Source organism: Limanda limanda, chromosome 4, assembly GCF_963576545.1.
Source record: "Limanda limanda chromosome 4, fLimLim1.1, whole genome shotgun sequence".
NCBI classification, from domain to species: Eukaryota; Metazoa; Chordata; class Actinopteri; order Pleuronectiformes; family Pleuronectidae; genus Limanda; species Limanda limanda.
In genome coordinates this window covers 13713774-13732582 of record NC_083639.1, presented here as the reverse complement: position 1 = coordinate 13732582, position 18809 = coordinate 13713774, and the positions used below count along the sequence as shown (strand labels likewise).

The 18809-nt window shown below is 43.4% G+C and overlaps 2 protein-coding genes across 2 annotated transcripts; one reads left to right on the top strand and one right to left on the bottom strand.

Moving 5' to 3' along the window:
- The first annotated feature begins 111 nt into the window (after positions 1-111).
- myl9b (myosin, light chain 9b, regulatory) lies at positions 112-4402 on the top strand. Its single transcript, XM_061069038.1, has 4 exons — positions 112-194; positions 2556-2759; positions 3230-3391; positions 3480-4402. The coding sequence occupies exons 2-4, from the start codon at positions 2576-2578 to the stop codon at positions 3653-3655; spliced, it is 522 nt and encodes a 173-aa protein (XP_060925021.1). The 5' UTR covers positions 112-194; positions 2556-2575; the 3' UTR covers positions 3656-4402.
- Positions 4403-7921: 3519 nt separating this feature from the next.
- On the bottom strand, positions 7922-12666 carry LOC132999564 (iroquois-class homeodomain protein irx-5). The gene is made up of 4 exons (XM_061069257.1): positions 12615-12666; positions 10123-10361; positions 8578-9324; positions 7922-8503 (listed from the first exon to the last, which is right to left on the bottom strand). Exons 1-4 carry the CDS (start codon positions 12631-12633, stop codon positions 7922-7924), a joined length of 1587 nt encoding a protein of 528 aa, XP_060925240.1. The 5' UTR covers positions 12634-12666.
- Between the last annotated feature and the right edge of the window lie 6143 nt (positions 12667-18809).

Here is an 18809-nt window from a genome sequence, read left to right as displayed (position 1 = left end):
GCCTGGCCTGGGTTGTCTTTGTATGGGACCGGCCGGCCTCTCCATTGGCTGGGGTGGAAAGGGGAGTAGCCCACCAGGAGTCTGATTCTTTAAACAAACTTTTCAGTAGGACTGGCTGCTTCCCTTCATCTGCTGTGTGCGACCCAGACAAAAGGAGTTAGAAGGACTCCGAAACACTTGTACCTGAAGCCAAGGTGAGAAAGACAGCAGCTTTTTGAACCACTGGGTTGTATGACTAGATTTTAAATGTGTATGTTTGATGGCTTTTAAGGAGTCTGAGAGTGTGATGTCTGTGAGTCCAGGAGTACAATGCTCAGCTGTCAGTGCTTAGGATGAAGGAGAGGACAGAATTACAGGGAGCGTCTGAAGTGCAGCTTTGATGAACAGAACCAGATAAGATACAACAGACCTTTATTCATCTGTTGAAGAAGGCGAAGAGAGACCTGTGGCGCACGTGCACCTTAGATTGACTCCATGCCTAGTTGTTTACTTCCATCTCATCACTATGACACATTAGACAGAGGAATTCCTGAATGCAGCTTTTTCACTGCACATTGTCTTTAACACACATGCATGCACACAGAAAACACACACACACACTTATACACACACTCATCTGATATCTTTTTATAGACAGCGAGAGCTTAACTTGCACTTCACTCTGTTTGTTTTGGGAATTCCTGACCCGTCAGCCTTCTTAGTCATCACCTCAGTGGTGATGATCTACATGACCTGCATGAGTGAGGGATGATAACATTCTGACTGTTTGGTGACACCAGTGTGTGTGTGCGTGTGTGTTCTTGCAGGACAGAGAAACAGAGGAGCTCTGTCATCAGGGGGATAAGAAGGGGACAGGGGAACTGTGGTGGTCAGGGAACAAATAGAGTTGTTAGTACGAGCCAAGCTGAGGCATGTGAGCTAGATGATTATGTTGCTGGGATCAAAAATAGTTGGATTTTGTTTTTTTGCACCTTGAAAAAAGTCAGTTGTGAATTAATTACTCTAGTCTAAGAATCTTTCAGCAATATCACTTATAGATTGCTTGCAACAGAACCTCTGATGAAACGTTAAAACGCCCACAGGTCCCAGGAGACAGAGCAGTGCTGCATCACCGGAGCTAAACAAGAATTCATGTAGAGATAACTAAAATCCAGTCTCTCGAACTGTTTACACTGGAGCAAGTTCATTTGAACAGACTGGAGGAAATCCTCTGTTTCTGAAATCGTAAATATGAGCTGTAGAGGCTATTTGTTTTTCCAGCTTCCTCAGTGACTGTGAGGTGGAGAATGGGAGAGGCTGCGAGCCAGCAGCAAACACCTTCCATGTTTTTCCTTATGTCTGGCACATAGAGAGAGAGAAGCAGCCAAACAGTAGAAGAATGAAATGAAAGACTCCTGCAACATGTGTGCATAGTGAGAGAAAGGAAGGAGAGAATCGGCTGCTGACAACCCAAACAAACATATAATTGTTTGAGGGATTTAAAGTTTTCTTAATAGAGTGTTAGAATTGATATAATGTATTTTAGAACTCTGGACTCAACCCTGGTCAAACTGCTTTGCATTGACAATAAAAATTAGACTGTTGCTTAATTTGCACAGAGATCACACAAGGAAAGTAGGAAGGCAAGATAGGCAAATCTGCCGTGACGCCTTTGTGAACCATACAGGAAACGGCAGCACACAAACTAAGTTTGTTTGCTTACTGACAGATTTAAATAAAGAAGAATTATATTCCCAAAAAATAATATTGAAAGGTCTTCAAATGTACCGGAATCAGTCATACCTACCTGCTCATATCATCACAGTTTAGTTGCTGATTAATAAATAAAATGTATGTCTCATCTCGACAGTGCACACTCTAACCCCCTCCCACTGAAGTCTCATTATAAGTCTTACAAAAATACAATATACATCTACACCTACTGCCTAAATCCAGATGTTAAATTACAGTTCACCTGAGAAATGATGTCATCGTGAGCTGGTAGCTCATACGGTATATTCCCATCACCTCGGTGCTGCTCATGGCATGATGTCACACCTCTGTGGGATTCATCAGACACATTCACCCCCACCCTCCCTCCTGTCTGTCCAACCTGTCCTCTGTCTGCTATTCCCCACTGGGTATAACACAATCAAAGAGTCACACACACACATGCACACACACGAATGACAATACCTTGCAGATGTGAATGACAGGTCTAATTGTGGAAGGAGCCGAAGTTAGCTGCAGTGTGCACCATGGAGACATGCCGTTTTCACACAATCACTATACCCGACGTTCAGGGAGCATCTCAAGAGAGAGACAGACAGACAGACAGAGAGAGAGAGAGAGAGAGAGGAAGCAAGGAAGATTATCTTGCTTGTGGCAGATACAAGAGAGAAGATTAAAGGGCGTCATGGATACAGTGCTCCAGTTTTTAGACAGTGTAATGCAAAAATATACATAAAATTAAGCTCCCCTTTTCAAATGGGTGCTGAAAGTCCTGCTACCGTTGGCAATACAGCCTAAGCACAGTCTTATCTAACCTCTGAATCATGTCTCTTGAATGTGCACAGGCCCAGATCCAGCCGCCACCATGTCGAGCAAGCGCGCCAAGGGAAAGACCACCAAGAAGCGCCCCCAGAGGGCCACCTCAAACGTGTTCGCCATGTTCGACCAGTCTCAGATCCAGGAGTTCAAGGAGGCGTTCAACATGATCGACCAGAACAGAGACGGGTTCATTGACAAGGAGGATCTGCACGACATGCTGGCCTCTCTGGGTAAACAGCTTTGGCTACAAGAGATGACCTGAGGTTCAAAAACAGAGAAGCACAGCTGGTTTTTAAAGGGGCAAACCACCAATTTTACACGTAAACCTTAGTCTACTCATCATGAGGAGTACAACTCCACCTGTAAGCAGCTGCATGATTTCTGTAGCTCCACCAAGAGCTGCTGAGGTATCCTCTAATGATGTCATCAGAGAGTGGAGACCACAAATTCATGACAGTTAGCCTGCTTTACTAACTGGAAGGGAGTGTTTGAAAGACATATGCATTTATATAATTGGAGCTAAGCATAGACCGTATATAAAGATGGACAATGTATCTCCATTTCCTCCTTCTATCCAGAAATGAAGCCAAAATACTCGAGCGCAACCATCTTGTTGCACACTTACAACAGCAGTGTAGAGAATGTATTGCATAGTCCCAACCAAACGTATGGTGGCTGTAACCATGTTGCTCGTCCTCAGGTAAGAACCCCTCTGATGAATACCTGGAGGGGATGATGAGCGAAGCACCAGGACCAATCAACTTCACCATGTTCCTCACCATGTTTGGAGAGAGGCTCAATGGAACCGACCCCGAGGACGTCATCCGCAACGCCTTCGCCTGCTTCGATGAGGAGGGATCTGGTGAGAGTATAACCCAAAAAATTATATGCACAGATGACGGCACTGTCAGTGTTTTGTCAACTTCACAGAGGTTATTTGCCTCGGTCAGGTGTGATCCATGAAGACCATCTGAGAGAGCTGCTGACCACCATGGGTGACCGCTTCACAGATGAAGAGGTGGACGAGCTGTTCCGCGAAGCCCCCATCGACAAGAAGGGCAACTTCAACTACGCAGAGTTCACCCGCATCCTGAAACACGGGGCCAAAGACAAGGATGACGAGTAGAGGAGAGGAAACAACTGCCTCAGGCCCCCCCCACACACACAACACAAGTCAATCCCCAGCTCCTACCTTTGAGCACCTCGTAGGTTTTAGAGAAATTGAATAGGAAAGCATGTAGGAATATAAATGTCAGAAGTTAAATGTGTTGCCTTTCATTACATTTACACGTTTCTCAAAGGTAGGAACTTGGGATTGAAATATTTTGCAATACAACACTTTTCAGTTTTGAATCGTCATTGAATGGTTTAACCATGAAGGAGAGGTGTTTCACAGCATATGCGTCTCGACTGCAGCTTCATCCACTTTGACTGCAGCTCTCCGACCTGTTGGAGGGAGCGTGGTCGGACGGTCAGTGTGTGCAGGGGCTGCTTGGACTGCCGGATTCAGGGCTACATCCAGCACCAGCTATGTTTACCTCTTCCTGCCAATTAGCTACCACACCTGTACAAGCACGGCAACAAAATCTCCTTCTCTGTTACAAGTGTGTCCCTGTATGTTGGAAATGGATAAAAGTGATTCTTATATTTGTGTTTATAATTTTTTTGACAATCAAAAGGGGAAAGTACGTCCACTTGAAGAAATGGTAACTAGAGCTTTTAGTCTTAACTCATATTTCTCTCTCCCATCAGCTGGTTGCGTGTATTGGTTGAAGGATCAGGTATGTCTGTACTGTTAGAAGGAATTCAGTCTTGATATTGTTCAGGCTAATAAAGTAAGTTTGTTAATGCCATTGACCGTAAAAAGTGAAAATGCGCGTGTTTTTGAGTCATTATTAAGTCATATTTAATTCATTAGGTTAAAATGCCATTAGTGCATTCATAGTTTTAGCCCTTAGAAATGCAAAGCCAGATATACCAGAGCATAAAAGCAGCCACCTGGAATATTCATCTAAAGTATTTCTTCTCCGTTACATTACATCACAACGATGGCGAAACCGACACCAACTAAATATTAATTACTGCAAGAATTTGTCAGTGATATATTTTTATATCACTGACAAACTGAATTGTAGGTCTCTTTCCCCAAAAAATGTTTGAGCACTGTGTGCAGTTTGCAGTAAATAGGCTTACACCTTCAATAGGAAGTTCTGCGTCCAACAAAACTTGATACATTTCACATGAGATCAGTTGATAATTTAAAGTCAAACTAATTTTTCCTACTTTGCTTAAATCAGCTTTAAAGCAGCAATTTCAAATCCATTTCTGCAGGTTTCAACACGTTGAATCTAAGATCATAAAGAATGCAATTTAACATCTATATGATATGAAGGAATATGAGAGCCCCAGAATTATTTACACTAAAATAAGGTTAAATATCCTGGTAGAGAATAATCCTTGAAACACCATTTTATCTCACAAACGACAGACAGTAGGTATCACAGTCTTTACCACAGCCAAGCGGACTGATGTTTAAAAGTTATCAGTTAAAATTTGGCCTGTTAAAAGGAATAATATCTGATTTGGGGTTACAAAGAAAATTCAAAGCACAACGGAAGTACCCTCAAATGAACATCAACATAATTAAGACCTACCATAACATAGTTAAGGCCTGTACATACATTTTAAACATAATTTCAACTAAAACTTTGTACAGCCTAAAATTTTTAATGTTGACTTGAGACCCCGTACCTAGTTTACCACAATTTAGCATTATTAGGACTCTGTGGATCGTCACAGTAGGAAATGCACGGGTTTAAATTATAAATTGTCCCAGTAAGTTAGATTGCAGGTTACCAGGAGCCAGCAGTGAAAAGTCAAAATGTTTCCCATGAATAAACAAGCCTACTCTAAGACGACGAGAGAGAATGTTTTTTAAGCCCTCTGACATCCAGTGATGATGCAGATGGATTATTCTTACAAATTACCTACTTACTAATGCAACAAAAGACTGACAGGAAACAGCATTTATGAAAAACTGAACTTTTATTCTTTGAAATGCTGATACAAAACACACATTTAAACTTTAAGGCATATATTGCACGACTATCTTTTTATATATATAAAAAAAAATGGGAACATGGGGGTTATCCCTCAGTCGTATTAAGGCACAGCAGCCAGTCGGTACGACCGTCAGTCCCGACTCGCCACATGAACTTGAAAAAACATTTTCGAATGCATCTGGCTGAGAAGACACTACACAGTTTGAGATAAAGATCATGCCAATACATACAAAAAAAAAAATATTTACATGCATCAATACATTGTCGGCTCTGATTGGAGCGTCGGTTTGCGCCTAAAACCCAAAATAAACAACTCTATAAAACCTGCCTGCCTAATCTTTAGCCTTTAGCTTTAACTGATAGGTGTCGTCAAAGTGGCATTAAGTAGAATGAATAACAAAAATATTACTGTAATACTTAGTATCATGACTACTCTTCAACAACATATTACTCATAAGACCCAAACCTGACATGACCTGTGTAAATTGAGGTATAAATGCACATCAGTCTGGTACCTGTGACAATAAAGAAAAAACCCTCCACTGACATGTACTGATGATAACTGGCAGTGAGAAGACCCAGTACAAAAAGAAAGTTTCCACATCTGCCAGGAACAAGAAGATGGAGCGATTTGCTGGGGTCAGTGCTCAGCAGTATAACGACCTCACATTAGATGTTGGGTCCGTGCACATGCTAAATGTAACCGTTTGAACCTAACAAAGGCTCAGAGACTCTGGTAAACATGGTATTTCTGCTACAGTATTATTCCCATGGGAACCTGATTATTCCACACGATGCTACCGCTAATAGACCTACAGCCGGAATTCAGTCAGATGCTGTGGTTTATGCTAAGACAGTTTCATAGAAACTACAGCTTCAGGAATGATTAGAACAAAAACAACAGAACCCATTTCTAAACGGGCTGGGATAAAAAGGAATGACAGAAAAAACTACACATGTATGCTGCTGAATCTTCCTGGAATAAAGAAGAGCGTCACATCAGCTACTTTAGTACAACTGCTACATTTGCTTTAGCGCTATTAAGACATCCGAGGTTTGAATGAGGTTGACCCAATCAATAGAAAGGGGAATATGTATAATTTAGCTTTCCTCTGAATGAGGGATAAAAGATAAAAAGGTGCCACGTCTCACAGCAGGTGTAACATTTCATTCAGGAGCCGTGAGAGCTCGATGTCATCGGATCACTAGGGCTGCTCACCTCTCTGCTGAAATTGATTTGTGTAACAGATCCAATGTGACCTTCTCCCCTATGTCCTATACCCCCCCCCCCCCCCCCACAACAATCCTTGCAAGGTCATACATGCAAGTGACAGATATGCTTTAAACAGTAAGAGAAAATATTACTGTTTGGCCGAATACACGTGGAGAACTGAAACGACACAGAAAGACAGATGTGGGGCTTGTTGAGTGGTTGAGATGACTAATCCTGAGAGTCAAAGAATCCCCTCAGCTAATAAAAAAACAGGAAGATGGAGACATGGTGACAGACACATTGAGGCGAGTCAGTCAAAGTTGCTGCAGTACAATCACTTTCTGTTTTGCTCTTCGTGCTACAAAGAAAGAAAAAAGGAATATGTAGTGGATTAAAAAAAGACTAAATTTGAATTGCACAGCTACTGAGGAGTTGTTGCTGTGCGTAGAGAAAACCCCAGAAACATCCTCCTTTGTATCCTGGGTGTATAATGGGTGAAAGGCAGCTTAGCCATCGATGTCAGTGCCTTTTGTACATTCATCAAAGTCCAGTACTGTTACTGAAGAGGCCAACTGTGCTGGTGCTGGTAATTACACCGATTTAAATTTTGTACAATTACGGGATATTTTCCTCCTCGTTCATGAATTGGAACTCGGAAAGTTGTTTTGAAAATGGCATCAAAAACTTTGCACGATACATTTACTCTGCACTGGAGAGAAATGGCGCCGCAAAAGCGTCCTTCAAGAACAGCATAATAAAAACAATAAAAGCTGCTTGAAACAGCAAGTCTCTAAAAACACCTCATGTACGACACTTCATTTCTTTGCTGCTTGTCCTGCAGGCACAGGTTCTAATGCAGAAAGAGGACTGGTGATGAAGAAGATACATTCTCATATATACAGTGTTGTCCAGCCTCCTTTGCAGAAATACAAAAGGGTTCTTGTCCAGTCCCAGCTCCTAGTTAACAGTTTCACTCACTGTGTGCAGACTGTGCTGTTGGCCCCACGCTGCAGTGATAGGGGTCTTTACCACTTGAAGAGAAGTGGGTTGCCTGGTGTCAGCGTGGACCATGCTCCACACACTGGGTGCCACCGCTGAATTCCTCTGGGTATTACTGCTAATGCCGCTTGTGGAAGAGGGCTGAAGAGGAGGAGAGCGCTGGGAGATGAGGCCTGCGAGAGGTGTGATCGTTGGAGAGGCGGAGGACGTCAGGGCTGAAGCTGGGACATGAACTGAAGCCTGGGCAGAGGGAAAGACTGGGGGGGCAGCAGGGGCTGGAGACATTGCTGAGGTTGAGACGGTTGATGGACTCGGAACTCTGACGGGGATTAGAGGGGATTTGTGGAATGGCAGGTAAAGTGGGAATCCTCTGGGGGATGCGAGAGAGGTAATGGCCGCGGCAGGAGATGTTGAAACAAGCGCTACAGTTTGATGTGAAGCCAAGACAGAGGTGGGACTTATTAGGACTGGTGATGGCACAGAGACTGGGCTTGTAGCTGGCACTGTTGCACTGATAGAAGTGGGCAGTGGAGCTGGAGCTAAGCTCGAGACTGGCGCTGATGAAGGAGCAGCCGCTGCTTTCTGAGAATCCAGCTGTCCGAAAACAGAAGCCGACAGTTGCATTAAGGTTGGCAGATGGGCCGGCATGAGCTGAGGCTGGTTTGGGCTGGAGGATCTGGCTGTGTCCTTGTCCAAGGGGCTCCAGATGACTTTATTCATGGGGAGAGGAGAGAGCCTGGGGGCCGAGACCAAGACAGAAGCTGGAACCAGTACCGGGGCTGCTGGGGACTGAGCCACTGGAGTCTTGCCCGAAGTTACAGCAGACACCGCAACTGCCATCGCCTTTTCCATCAGACTCTGAGCTCTGGAGGCATCCATCACCTGTTGGCTGTCTTCTGGAGGTGGCGTGGGGCCCATTTCACTGCTGTAGGCACTGCACTGTGCTTCCACTGGTTCAGTCTTTACAACCTCTGCTGGTTTGCTCTGGCTCTCCTGCAGCCTCTTCAGGTTCTCTTGCTCCGCTGCCCTCTGTAGAGCTGCGTCCACTAGGAGCCTCAAGTCGCTGAAGTCCTGCGTGGGGAACAGCTCGGGGGGAGTTGGGGGAGGCGTGTTGAAGAGGCCGCTGTTGGGGCTAGCTGCCATTGTTGTGCTGGTAAGACAAGCTTGATTAAACCCTTGCTCCTCTGCTTCCCTAAGCAAACTTTGTGTGTCCAGCCTCAGGAGCGCCTGCACGGATCCTTCTATACCCGGGTAGCCTGCTCCCGTCAAGATGGCCGTCGCCGTGTTGCCAAGAAGACTGAGGTCCAGCGTGGGCCCGGAGCGGATGACAGACGGGCGCTGTTGAGATGAACTCGGGGAAGAGTTTCTCTCAGGGGAACTGGCGCCCCCTCCGTTAGATGAGTGGCCATCGCTTTTACCACCAACCTTTCTGGAGATGGTGAACTTGGTGGGGTCTTTTCCGTCCTTGCGAAGCAGGTCAGGGAGGAGGCGGCGACGTGCGTTGATGAACCAGTTGCATATCTGGGGAAATAGGTCAAATGGCATGAGCAGAGCTGATTCTGAAAACTGACATTTTCACTTTCAAAATAATTAAACTAACCTCAAAGATGCACTTTCAGATTTTTCTTTTTCGTGTAATTTACTGCAACATTTTGATGCTTGATTAATGACAGCCTAATTCTGCTCTCAATTAGCCAGATCCCCTAAAACACATTCAGAATCTAAAAAACGACCTGAGCCCCTTGATTTCAGCAACCAACTACAATTTCTTCTTCATCTCCGTCCGTGACATGAGGCCTTACTTAACACCCTCTAGTGGTACCAGCCCCCCACATAATGAAGAGACGGATGACAGACATCAGGAAGCTGGCAGTAATGAGGGCCTGAGCTCAAATATGCTGAGCCACAGAGAAGGCAGCCAAAGGCATTCCAGTGAACAGACTACAAAACAAGAAAGTGTGCTGCTGCCTCATGCTGATCTGTAATGCTTTATCTAAGGCAGTCTGTGTTTGTGTGGGCCCGCATGGAAAGAGGAAACGCTTACTAGTGATGCAATGAAGTGAAAGGGAAGCATGGAAGTGTCCTCCAGTTTATTGTGACAGTAACATGTGATTACCGTTTTGCTGCCACTTGAGAGCATTATTATGCTATTTCATGTTAAATTTGTATAAAATGTATGATTCAACATAAATAGTTGAATAAGAGCAAGTTGAACATAAATATATATTAAACAAGAATGGGATACTTCCTGAGTGCTGCTGGAAAAAATCTATCAAAAAATAAATTAAAGGAATAGAAGAGTGAATGAAGGCTCCTCACCTGCAGCACTGAGAGGTTGGTCTGGCCTGACAGGCTGAGTTTCTCCTGCTCCGACGGGTAGGCGTTGAAGCGGTGCTCGTAAAGCCAGCTCCGCAGAATCTGCACCGCCTCCTTGGGCAGGTTGCCACGGCGACGGCGCTTCCCTAGGAGCCCCCTTCCTGACAGGTCGAGTGGGGCTCCGTCATCGCTGTCCGACATGGCCGAGGAGTGCTCCTGCTCCGGGCGCTCTTCCTCCAGAGCTGAGGGAGAGGAGGCCGGTCGTTAGTCATGTTCACCGCCACAGCTATCTGACTGTTGTCATTTACCAGAACATGTCAGACCACTTCTACAGTAGATTATATTAAACATGGTACTTATTTTAGGTATCATTTTGATATATTAAGAGCCGATAGATAGAAGAATATACATGAATATATGGCTTAATAGTTATATGCTCAGCTGGGCCTCTACAGAAAAGGGGTACAGCCTAATTTCCTCACAGTGGTAGAAGCCGTGTGAGCTCAGGCCGGTCAGAAAAATAAACAGTTTGTTTGAACTGCTCCCGCTGTCTCAGTTCACGAGTGTCAGTGACTTTTCACCTCCAGTCCCACCCCGGTCTGGAGTGAGGTACACCGGGGCTTCATGTACACACCGAACATGTTCATACAACAGCTCTGGGGTTTGAACTCTGTTGGGAGTCTCCTTTTCAATCCACGTTTGGCCACTGGAGGGAATCTCCCCCTCAAAATGGAGCATGCCTGGTCCCAGGGGTGGGCCACAGAATGCAGTAAATGTCTTTCTCTGGAGCTGGGTGAAACCTGACCCCCCGGGGCAGCGCCTGTCTCCACAAAGGAGATTGTGTGCATATCAACATCACAGTAGCCAGTGGCCCAGGAATCTATTGACCATGCAGGAGGAGGCCGTTTTCACCTCATGCCAGCTCTGACGATGAGACTGCTGGAGCGGCTGACAAAATCTTTTCAGTGCTGCATTCCTCTAGGACGAGCCATGAACAAGACTGAGTTGGAGTAGTTAGCGTGTGGTGGGGGGGCTCAAAACATGCACATGCTAATTTAAATTGAATGGACCCCCCCCCCTGCCCCCAACTTCTGTAAATTAGCAAACTTCTACCAGCACCTACATTTACTGTGTTAGAGCTGGACCAGTTTGTCAGATGGATACTAGTGGGACCTCATCATGACAGTTACACCACAACTTATAAACTTTCTGTTCCCAATGAATGACTTAAAAACAACAACCACTGATTCCATATATAGTACTGAAAAGAAGTTTTTTTTCATCTGATCAAATTAACTCACTGGGTGACGTTTTAATACTAGGTGCATCGCACTGCAGTTGGATTTCTGAATTTGATTTGTAAACTATATATATTATATAAAGCTTTCAAATGTATAATAAATAATGAAACACTGATTTCAGTTGCAGTAGGTATGTCATACCCTGTTATTAATTTACTACTTTCTATTGCTCTTTTAGTTTAGTGTTAGTTTACGGTATCGTGTAATTCATTTTATTTCCTGTGTTATTTCAATTAGCCACTGGTTCAGCATTTACTCCAAATGGGATACACTTTATATTGTCCTTTTGACTTTTAATATAGGTTTAGACTTAATCCTCCATGGTTTTAGACTCTTGTGATCTATTGTACATTGTGTTATTTTGATGTTGAAGCAAAACTGTAATTTCTTACATAACACACGAGTACACAAACTCGAGTGGGCCATTTGTTGGACTCAGAGTTTGACAGTCGGCTCAGGTCGTCCCTGTGTAGCAGCCTCACCTCCACTGGATTTATATCTGGTGCAATAAAACATCTGCACCCATCCAACGTGTGGGGGGGGGGGGGGGTGGAAGCTGGGTGTGATGGATCTGATCAGAGCAGCAGGGGCAGATTTCAGACAGATGTCACATCCCTGAGACAGCAGAGGCCGAACTGTCAAACCGGACAACTTGTTGTTTACAAAACCATCTCGTCTACGAACACGAGCCCCGGGAGGGAACCGAGCACATGTTCCTCTCAGACTCTTGAGAACTCTCCCGACCTCCAGCTGCAGGTTTCTGAACGCGACCGTGAACAACAACACTCCACTCGCACCAGACACCAAACTTTTTTTCACAGCGGGAGCGATGCACGACAAACAAAGCTTCGACGAAGAAGAACCAAATGTTGCGTTTCGAACGCGCACGAAAGTGAAATTGGCACAAAGGAGGCGGACAGGCACCGCGCAGCCTCCCGCATGTCGCCCAGCCTCTCTCTCTCCGCCAGATGGACACCATGCCTCCTCCTCTCCTCCTCCTCCTGCTCCTCACACAACTAGCAGCTAGCTCTCCTCTCCCTCCACATTCAAACACACAAAGCCCCCGCACAGCCACGCACAGCGAGGACGCGGCGGTCAGACACTTTTTGTTGTTGCGGGCGGTGAAACGTGCGCGGCGGTGATTAAAAAACGTATGTGTGTGTGTGTAGTGAGAGTGTGTGTGTGTGTGCTCACCTCGTTTGAATGCTTTCATTCTTTGTTGTGCGCTGGAGACACGCAGCTGTCCAACTTGCTCCCCGGACAAAACGTGCCCGAGACGATGGTTGACGCGGCGGCACTTTGACGCACACGCGGTGTTGCTCTTTCTTCTTCTTTTTGTTTGTTTGTTTTCCTTCTTCCCGCACAAACACCTTCTTCTTCTTCTTCTTTCTCCCGCAGCTCCACCAGGCTTCACGTCCCCGCACAATCCGCGTCCATCGTGAGGGTTTCCTTCGTGTTTTACCTGCAGCAGCAGCAGCAGCTCACTGCCAATCTTGACAGTCGCAGCTGAAGAGGTCCCGCCTCCTCCACAGCCACCGGCCAATCCGCACGCTCCATTCCGCATCCCTGGGCAGCGGGCAGCCAATCAGCGCGCTCCGCCACACAAGGCAGACAGGAGCCTCGTCTCATTGTGACGGACGGAGAGAAGCGTTTCATTCAAAAGATAGTGCGGCCATTGAAAGGCACGTTGTTGTGACAACGACGCGCATTTGATTTTTTTCGAACTGGTTCCATCGCGCTGGTTTTATTCGACTCGGCGGGTTCGGGTGGGGGGGTTTCTTCCTGTGGGCGCCTCGGTGTGTGATCAGGCTTTTACGTAACAAAATGTTCTGGTTACGTAAATCATAAACGTCGACTGGTCGCCACATCTGACTGGTTCCTGAGAGAATCCCCCACATGTTTCACACTGGTATTAAAGTCCTTTCTGAACCAACGTGAGGAAACTGAAAACTCAGGGGGGATGTTGGGAATCCTTAAAACTCTAGTTTTTAAACAAAATACCGTTAAAATGTAGAACAATTATGTGTCTAAATCGTTCTTATATTTTTCGATAATACGTTTTACACAAACACGTAATAATCTTCTAACGCTTCTCAGGTTTCTCCAAGAAAACATAAAGAAATTCCCACAAACCAAAGATGAGTCAAGATTTAAAAATAAAGCCACTATAATATAAAACTCAAATATACGATTAAAACTAGTTGAATGTAGTCTATAAAGTATTGTGCGTCTAAATACTCCTTATATTAAGTCACATAGACATTTCTTACATATTTCTTATGTTTTTCTAAAAATATGTGTGGTGAATCCTAAAAATCAAAGATCCCCTAAAACCTAATTAGAGTGAGTCAGGATTTAAAAACAAATCCTCTAGAGGATAGGATAATATGAAACTGTAGTATATATTTAGAATGTAGAGCTAGTATGTAATCTAAAGAGAACTGTATATGTATTGACAAATTGACACAATACTCCGAATATATCTTATGTTCCTTTGCGAAAATAAAAATAAATGAGGGATATGGAAAATCTTGACAGCCTCCAGGAGTTTGTCTCAAACCTAATGAGGATCATGATTTCAAAATGAAGCCACTGGAGGATAACAAAGTATTATGTGTCATGTGTATTATGTGTACACATAATACTTACTCACACACAATATACACTTTCTTCTATTATTCCTTAAAAGATGACCCGGAATGAGTCATGATTTAAAAATGTGAAACTTAAGTATTATGTGTGTATATTGTTCTTATATTTATACTGATAACACTTCTATGTCTACACATAATACTTGTTCATCTGATATTTCTTAAAATAAAATGAATGAGAGCTTAGTCATTCAAATGTAGCACTAAAGTATAATGTGTCTAAATACATTATCTGTCACTGTGGCAGTCAACACAAGGCAGAGAAAATACGTGTGTGTGACTGAAACACAGATTTGCAGTTAAAACGAAATACATCAATTTCTGAAATGTAACTTTTTCAATTTCAGTTGAACAAACTTTCTGTGTTACCTATTAAATGTTGTTTTTAAAGGCAATTACAATCAATATGAATTATTATCTTTAAAAAAGAAAAACACACAATCACGATAACTTATGCACAAGACAGGAGGCAAGTTTTTTTGAGAAAGTACTGTGTTCATTTTATTGAATGTTGCGTCTCTCTGTTATACATTTGAACAACCTCGAAACAGTATAAATATCTAGAGCATTGTAAAAGAGGAGGATTTTCAGTCTGGGTTTGTTCTTATTTACAGAAGACAACTTTAAGAAGCAAAGAGTGGGGAAGAAAATGCAAGATTATCAGTTTCATCTTAATATCAAAGAATCTTTTTTTACTCAGTATTGCACATATCTTTTTAAATGTTACCAGAGTTTAGTGACGTGAATCTAGAAAGTTTCATTTTATGAAAGATACGCACGCACAAAACTTAGTCTCAAACATAATAACCCTTTTATTCTAAACCCCCACAAACCCTGATATACACACAGCCTATATAATAATATACAGAACAGACCCTATTCTTTAAAATATGTGCTTGCCTCATAAAATATTTGATCTAGACACTTTTTTGCTACATCATGTATGTGTGATAAACTCTGCCCCTCACCCTTTCCCCAGGTTTATGCCTCTGCAAACAAAAGCAGAGATGCTAATGACCCATTTGTGTTTTTGCAGGCAGGGGTCTGGACGACTGTGTGTGGGAGGGAATTCACTGCTCAACCAGCTGAGGCAAACTCTCTTTTCTGGGTTTGTTTTTGTCTGTCACTCACGGTGAAGCCACTTCTTGTCTGTCCTGGAATGTGGAAAAGGTGGCAAGGACATGAAACAATTCATATATGTGATGATGCCAAAACTATGTGTGGAGGGAAAAGTAAAGCTATACAAGTGTGACATTTCCCTCCGCTTGTTTAACAGACTATTGCTTTTTCTTCACATTTTAGGGACAATAACATAACCAGAGAACTACTGTCTACTGCGGCTCGAGGAAGCTCCTAAGAGAGTTCAGCTGAACACAAGTCTTAAATTGTAAATGAAGCTCCACCTAAACAAACTGCTGCTTAAGCAAATGCTTCTGAAATGGAAGTTTTGACTATAAAAGGCCAAATCTATCAACTCTATACGGGGCCATTATCACCTCAAATCAATGGCTTTGCAGTGAGCAACCCCCCTGTCTCTCTCCTGATAGTGCAGCTGTTTGGATCATGTATAACCCAACCCAGGAAATAGGCCGAGGTGTGTCCCGGTGATGCGTGTGTGTGTGTGTGTGTGTATTGGAGGGAGAAGTCTTGTCAAAATGTATCAGACGAGCTGGCTTTCATCTCCCTAAGTATGCCACTGACATCTCTTGGCATTTCGCACATCCCCAATTTTCAGAGGACTGGAAGAAGTAAGAAGAAGCATCGCTTTTCAGAGTGTGATGCTCGGGTCATAGAACAGCTTTTTCTGTGTCTTCCTGCCCTCCCCCCCTCAGCGTATTTCAGATGCCACACTGCGTTTGATCTGCGTTCCTGTCAGGCACAGGCCTACAGATTTGTGTGTGTGCGTGTGTGTGTGTGTGTGTGTGTGTGTGTGTGCGAGGAGGGTTGACAGCAGGGCCTGAAAACACAATCTGCAGTCAATGGAGGAGACATGAAACGGAAAATGATATGATCCATGCAATGCTTTCAACATATTCTTAAAAATATGGAGGGTGGATGTAGTGAGGAAATTTCAACCGACAAAAAGCTAACCTGTTCACACAAACAAGAGACAACTACACTATGCTTATTTGGGAAAAACGACTTGTCATACACTCACATACGGCCCCTTCCTGGCAGTCAGAAATCAAATCAAGCCCCTCGGCTGAGTCAAACAAAAGGCCTTCAGGTGCTAACGATACCATCCACCTCCTTCAAATGGACGGGGCCATTGACAGCAGCCAGGGAACAGGCTATTGACACCCCTGAGTCATTTTCCCTTGCTGAGAGTCATCCCCTGCAGGCAAACACAACAGGCAAACAAAGAGCCCAGAGAAAGCTCTGGCCTAAGATAAAGAAAGAATGGCGGTGATCTGGCTTTTTCCAATTCAAAGCCCCAGGCTGCATTTTTCCCCTGTCACAGTGGGTGAGGAGGCGGCAGGGGAAGCAGTGGAATGACAGTGCTGCAGTTTAACATAAGTAATCCGGAAGAGGAGGCTTGGTTGAGTTTACTATTGATTACTACTGTATTTGGAAAAAATCAAACGTTAGCGGAAGACAGGAAAACAACTGTGGCTGATCTGAGGCGTGTTGGAGCTGTCGTTACTTCCAGTGTGAAATACTACACTTCAAAATACACCAGGGGATTCTGTAAATATGTGTAAACCAGTGCTGTCAGCAGAATTATGGAAAATATTTGTTACACATCATGGTGAAAAGATTGGACGTGAGCCAAGAAAGAACCTGTTACCTGTTGGGGCAAATCCAGGATTTTCTTTTCACTTTCTTTAACATTGTGAGATACTGTTTTTTAAGATTTTCACAAATTTCCCAGAGAACTTCAATGGCACTCAGCAGTACCCCTCAAATTCAATCAAGTTGCACCAAATATCACACAAGCATAAACATGCCTGATTTCATCAAGATCGAGGAATTAAGCCTCGGAAAACAGTGAAAATATCAAAATATCTCCTAAAGTTGAAATAAAATAATCCTGGATTCACCCCTGATCTGGATCCACACCACATTTAATGGGTTCTTCCATGACCCATACAACATCATTCCATCAAGATTTGTGAAATTGTGTCAGTTTTTTCCGTTTAAAAAAAATCTTGCTCACAAACCCACCGACAGTTAAATTGACAGGAGTGAAAACAGAACCTCCTTGGCTAAGACGATAAGTCATGAATCATTACTTCAGTCATAAATCAGTCATGTTTAGGGAACTGATATATGAGTGTGCAATCTGGTGCAGCTTGATTTGATATAAGGTGACTGTTGGTGGAGGTATGCGCTCTGTCTTTCTTTGTTATTACTCACAGTAAATGCTTTTTCATTGTATGCATACGATGTTGATTGAGACACAAACTCTGTTCAGTCTTTTCGAGCCTTATTTCATTTTTGCACTTAATCTGTGTTGTTCCTGAACTTCCCAGCTCCCTTTGACCTTGAGCTCTCCACAAACAATGTGTCCTTTACTGATACAGCTCTGCTCAGGCTCCTGGACATGTGCATATCTAGACGTTGAATCTGGAATACACACTGGGCTACAGTCCTCCACTCCATCTATTTTCACAGTGAGCAGTTACCACTGGGCTCCCTGCTGTTGACATTTAAACACACGATATGAATTTGAATCAGCGAATTCATCTTTGGCTTGTGCAGTCTTCCATGGGAAAATAAAAGCAAGCAGCATTCAATAAAAGATGAAAACACAATGGCTAATGTATGTAATGCTTTAATTAAATACTTTCTCTTTCAATAAAAAAAGTGCAGATACTTTGAATGATGTCCAATGGAGGGAAAAACAATAATAGTAACAAAAAAATTTTGTTGAGTGATGGTGGCAAAATAAATCAAATGCTTTTGAAACAGTATAAAAAACAGTAGGACCCAAGTTCTACCGTGTGTCCCCACAAACAAAAACACACAGTATCCTTCATACTCAGCCGGGTTGCGTTAATTTAATAAAAGCCCTAGATTGATTCAAAATGTTGTGATTTGAATGCTAAGTTATTTTAGTAAAAGCACTTAAAAGAAGCCTTGCACAGGGTTACAGCACAAACAGGAAGTTAAGGGAACAGAGACAAGCAAAAGAAATGTGAGAGGGCGTTTTACCTACAGAAGAAAGTATTTAGTAAATGTTGTGACTAAGCTCTGACTCAATCTGAGATCCTCATGTTCGTTCACGGATCTCCTAATGATCGGATGTGCTTTCATTTCAACCAATAACAGATCCTCACCATTGTTCTAAAAAATATTTTGGCGTAAAAACACACAAACATAAAAGAGTTAATTGCTAGGAACTAGGTAATATCCACTCAAACCTGACTTTCAATTTCGTCATCCCAAAAATATTCACAATAATCTGATCTAATCGGATTTTTATACAAATCAAAGGATGAGTAAACAAATGAATAGAAGGAAGACTGACATAGATAAGTGGTGGTGTGTCGAGTGTCGTGCAGTGGAATGTAGTGTGGACGGTGTGTGGGACGGCCACAAGGCGGCGCTGTGCAAAGCTACAAGATGGCCCATGATCTGGGAAGAGAAGACGATGACGTACCGGAGAGGAGCCGGGCTCTCGTCTCCTGTCCACAAAATAGATCTTATAGCCAAGACAGAGGAACATTTAAAACAGTCTTCATATAGATTCTTTAGGATATAATCGTCGTAGTAACAATATCTTCATTAACAATTG

Excerpts from the sequence above, each read along its gene's own strand:
- myl9b (XM_061069038.1), top strand. The coding sequence starts at position 2,576 with ATGTCGAGCAAGCGCGCCAAGGGAAAGACCACCAAGAAGCGCCCCCAG. Across the intron at positions 2,760-3,229 it reads CGACATGCTGGCCTCTCTGG|GTAAGAACCCCTCTGATGAA; the intron begins GTAAACAGCTTT and ends GCTCGTCCTCAG. Across the intron at positions 3,392-3,479 it reads CTTCGATGAGGAGGGATCTG|GTGTGATCCATGAAGACCAT; the intron begins GTGAGAGTATAA and ends TGCCTCGGTCAG.
- LOC132999564 (XM_061069257.1), bottom strand. Across the intron at positions 9,325-10,122 it reads CCAACCTCTCAGTGCTGCAG|ATATGCAACTGGTTCATCAA; the intron begins GTGAGGAGCCTT and ends CTATTTCCCCAG. Across the intron at positions 8,504-8,577 it reads CTCAGTCCCCAGCAGCCCCG|CCCCTTGGACAAGGACACAG; the intron begins GTACTGGTTCCA and ends AGTCATCTGGAG.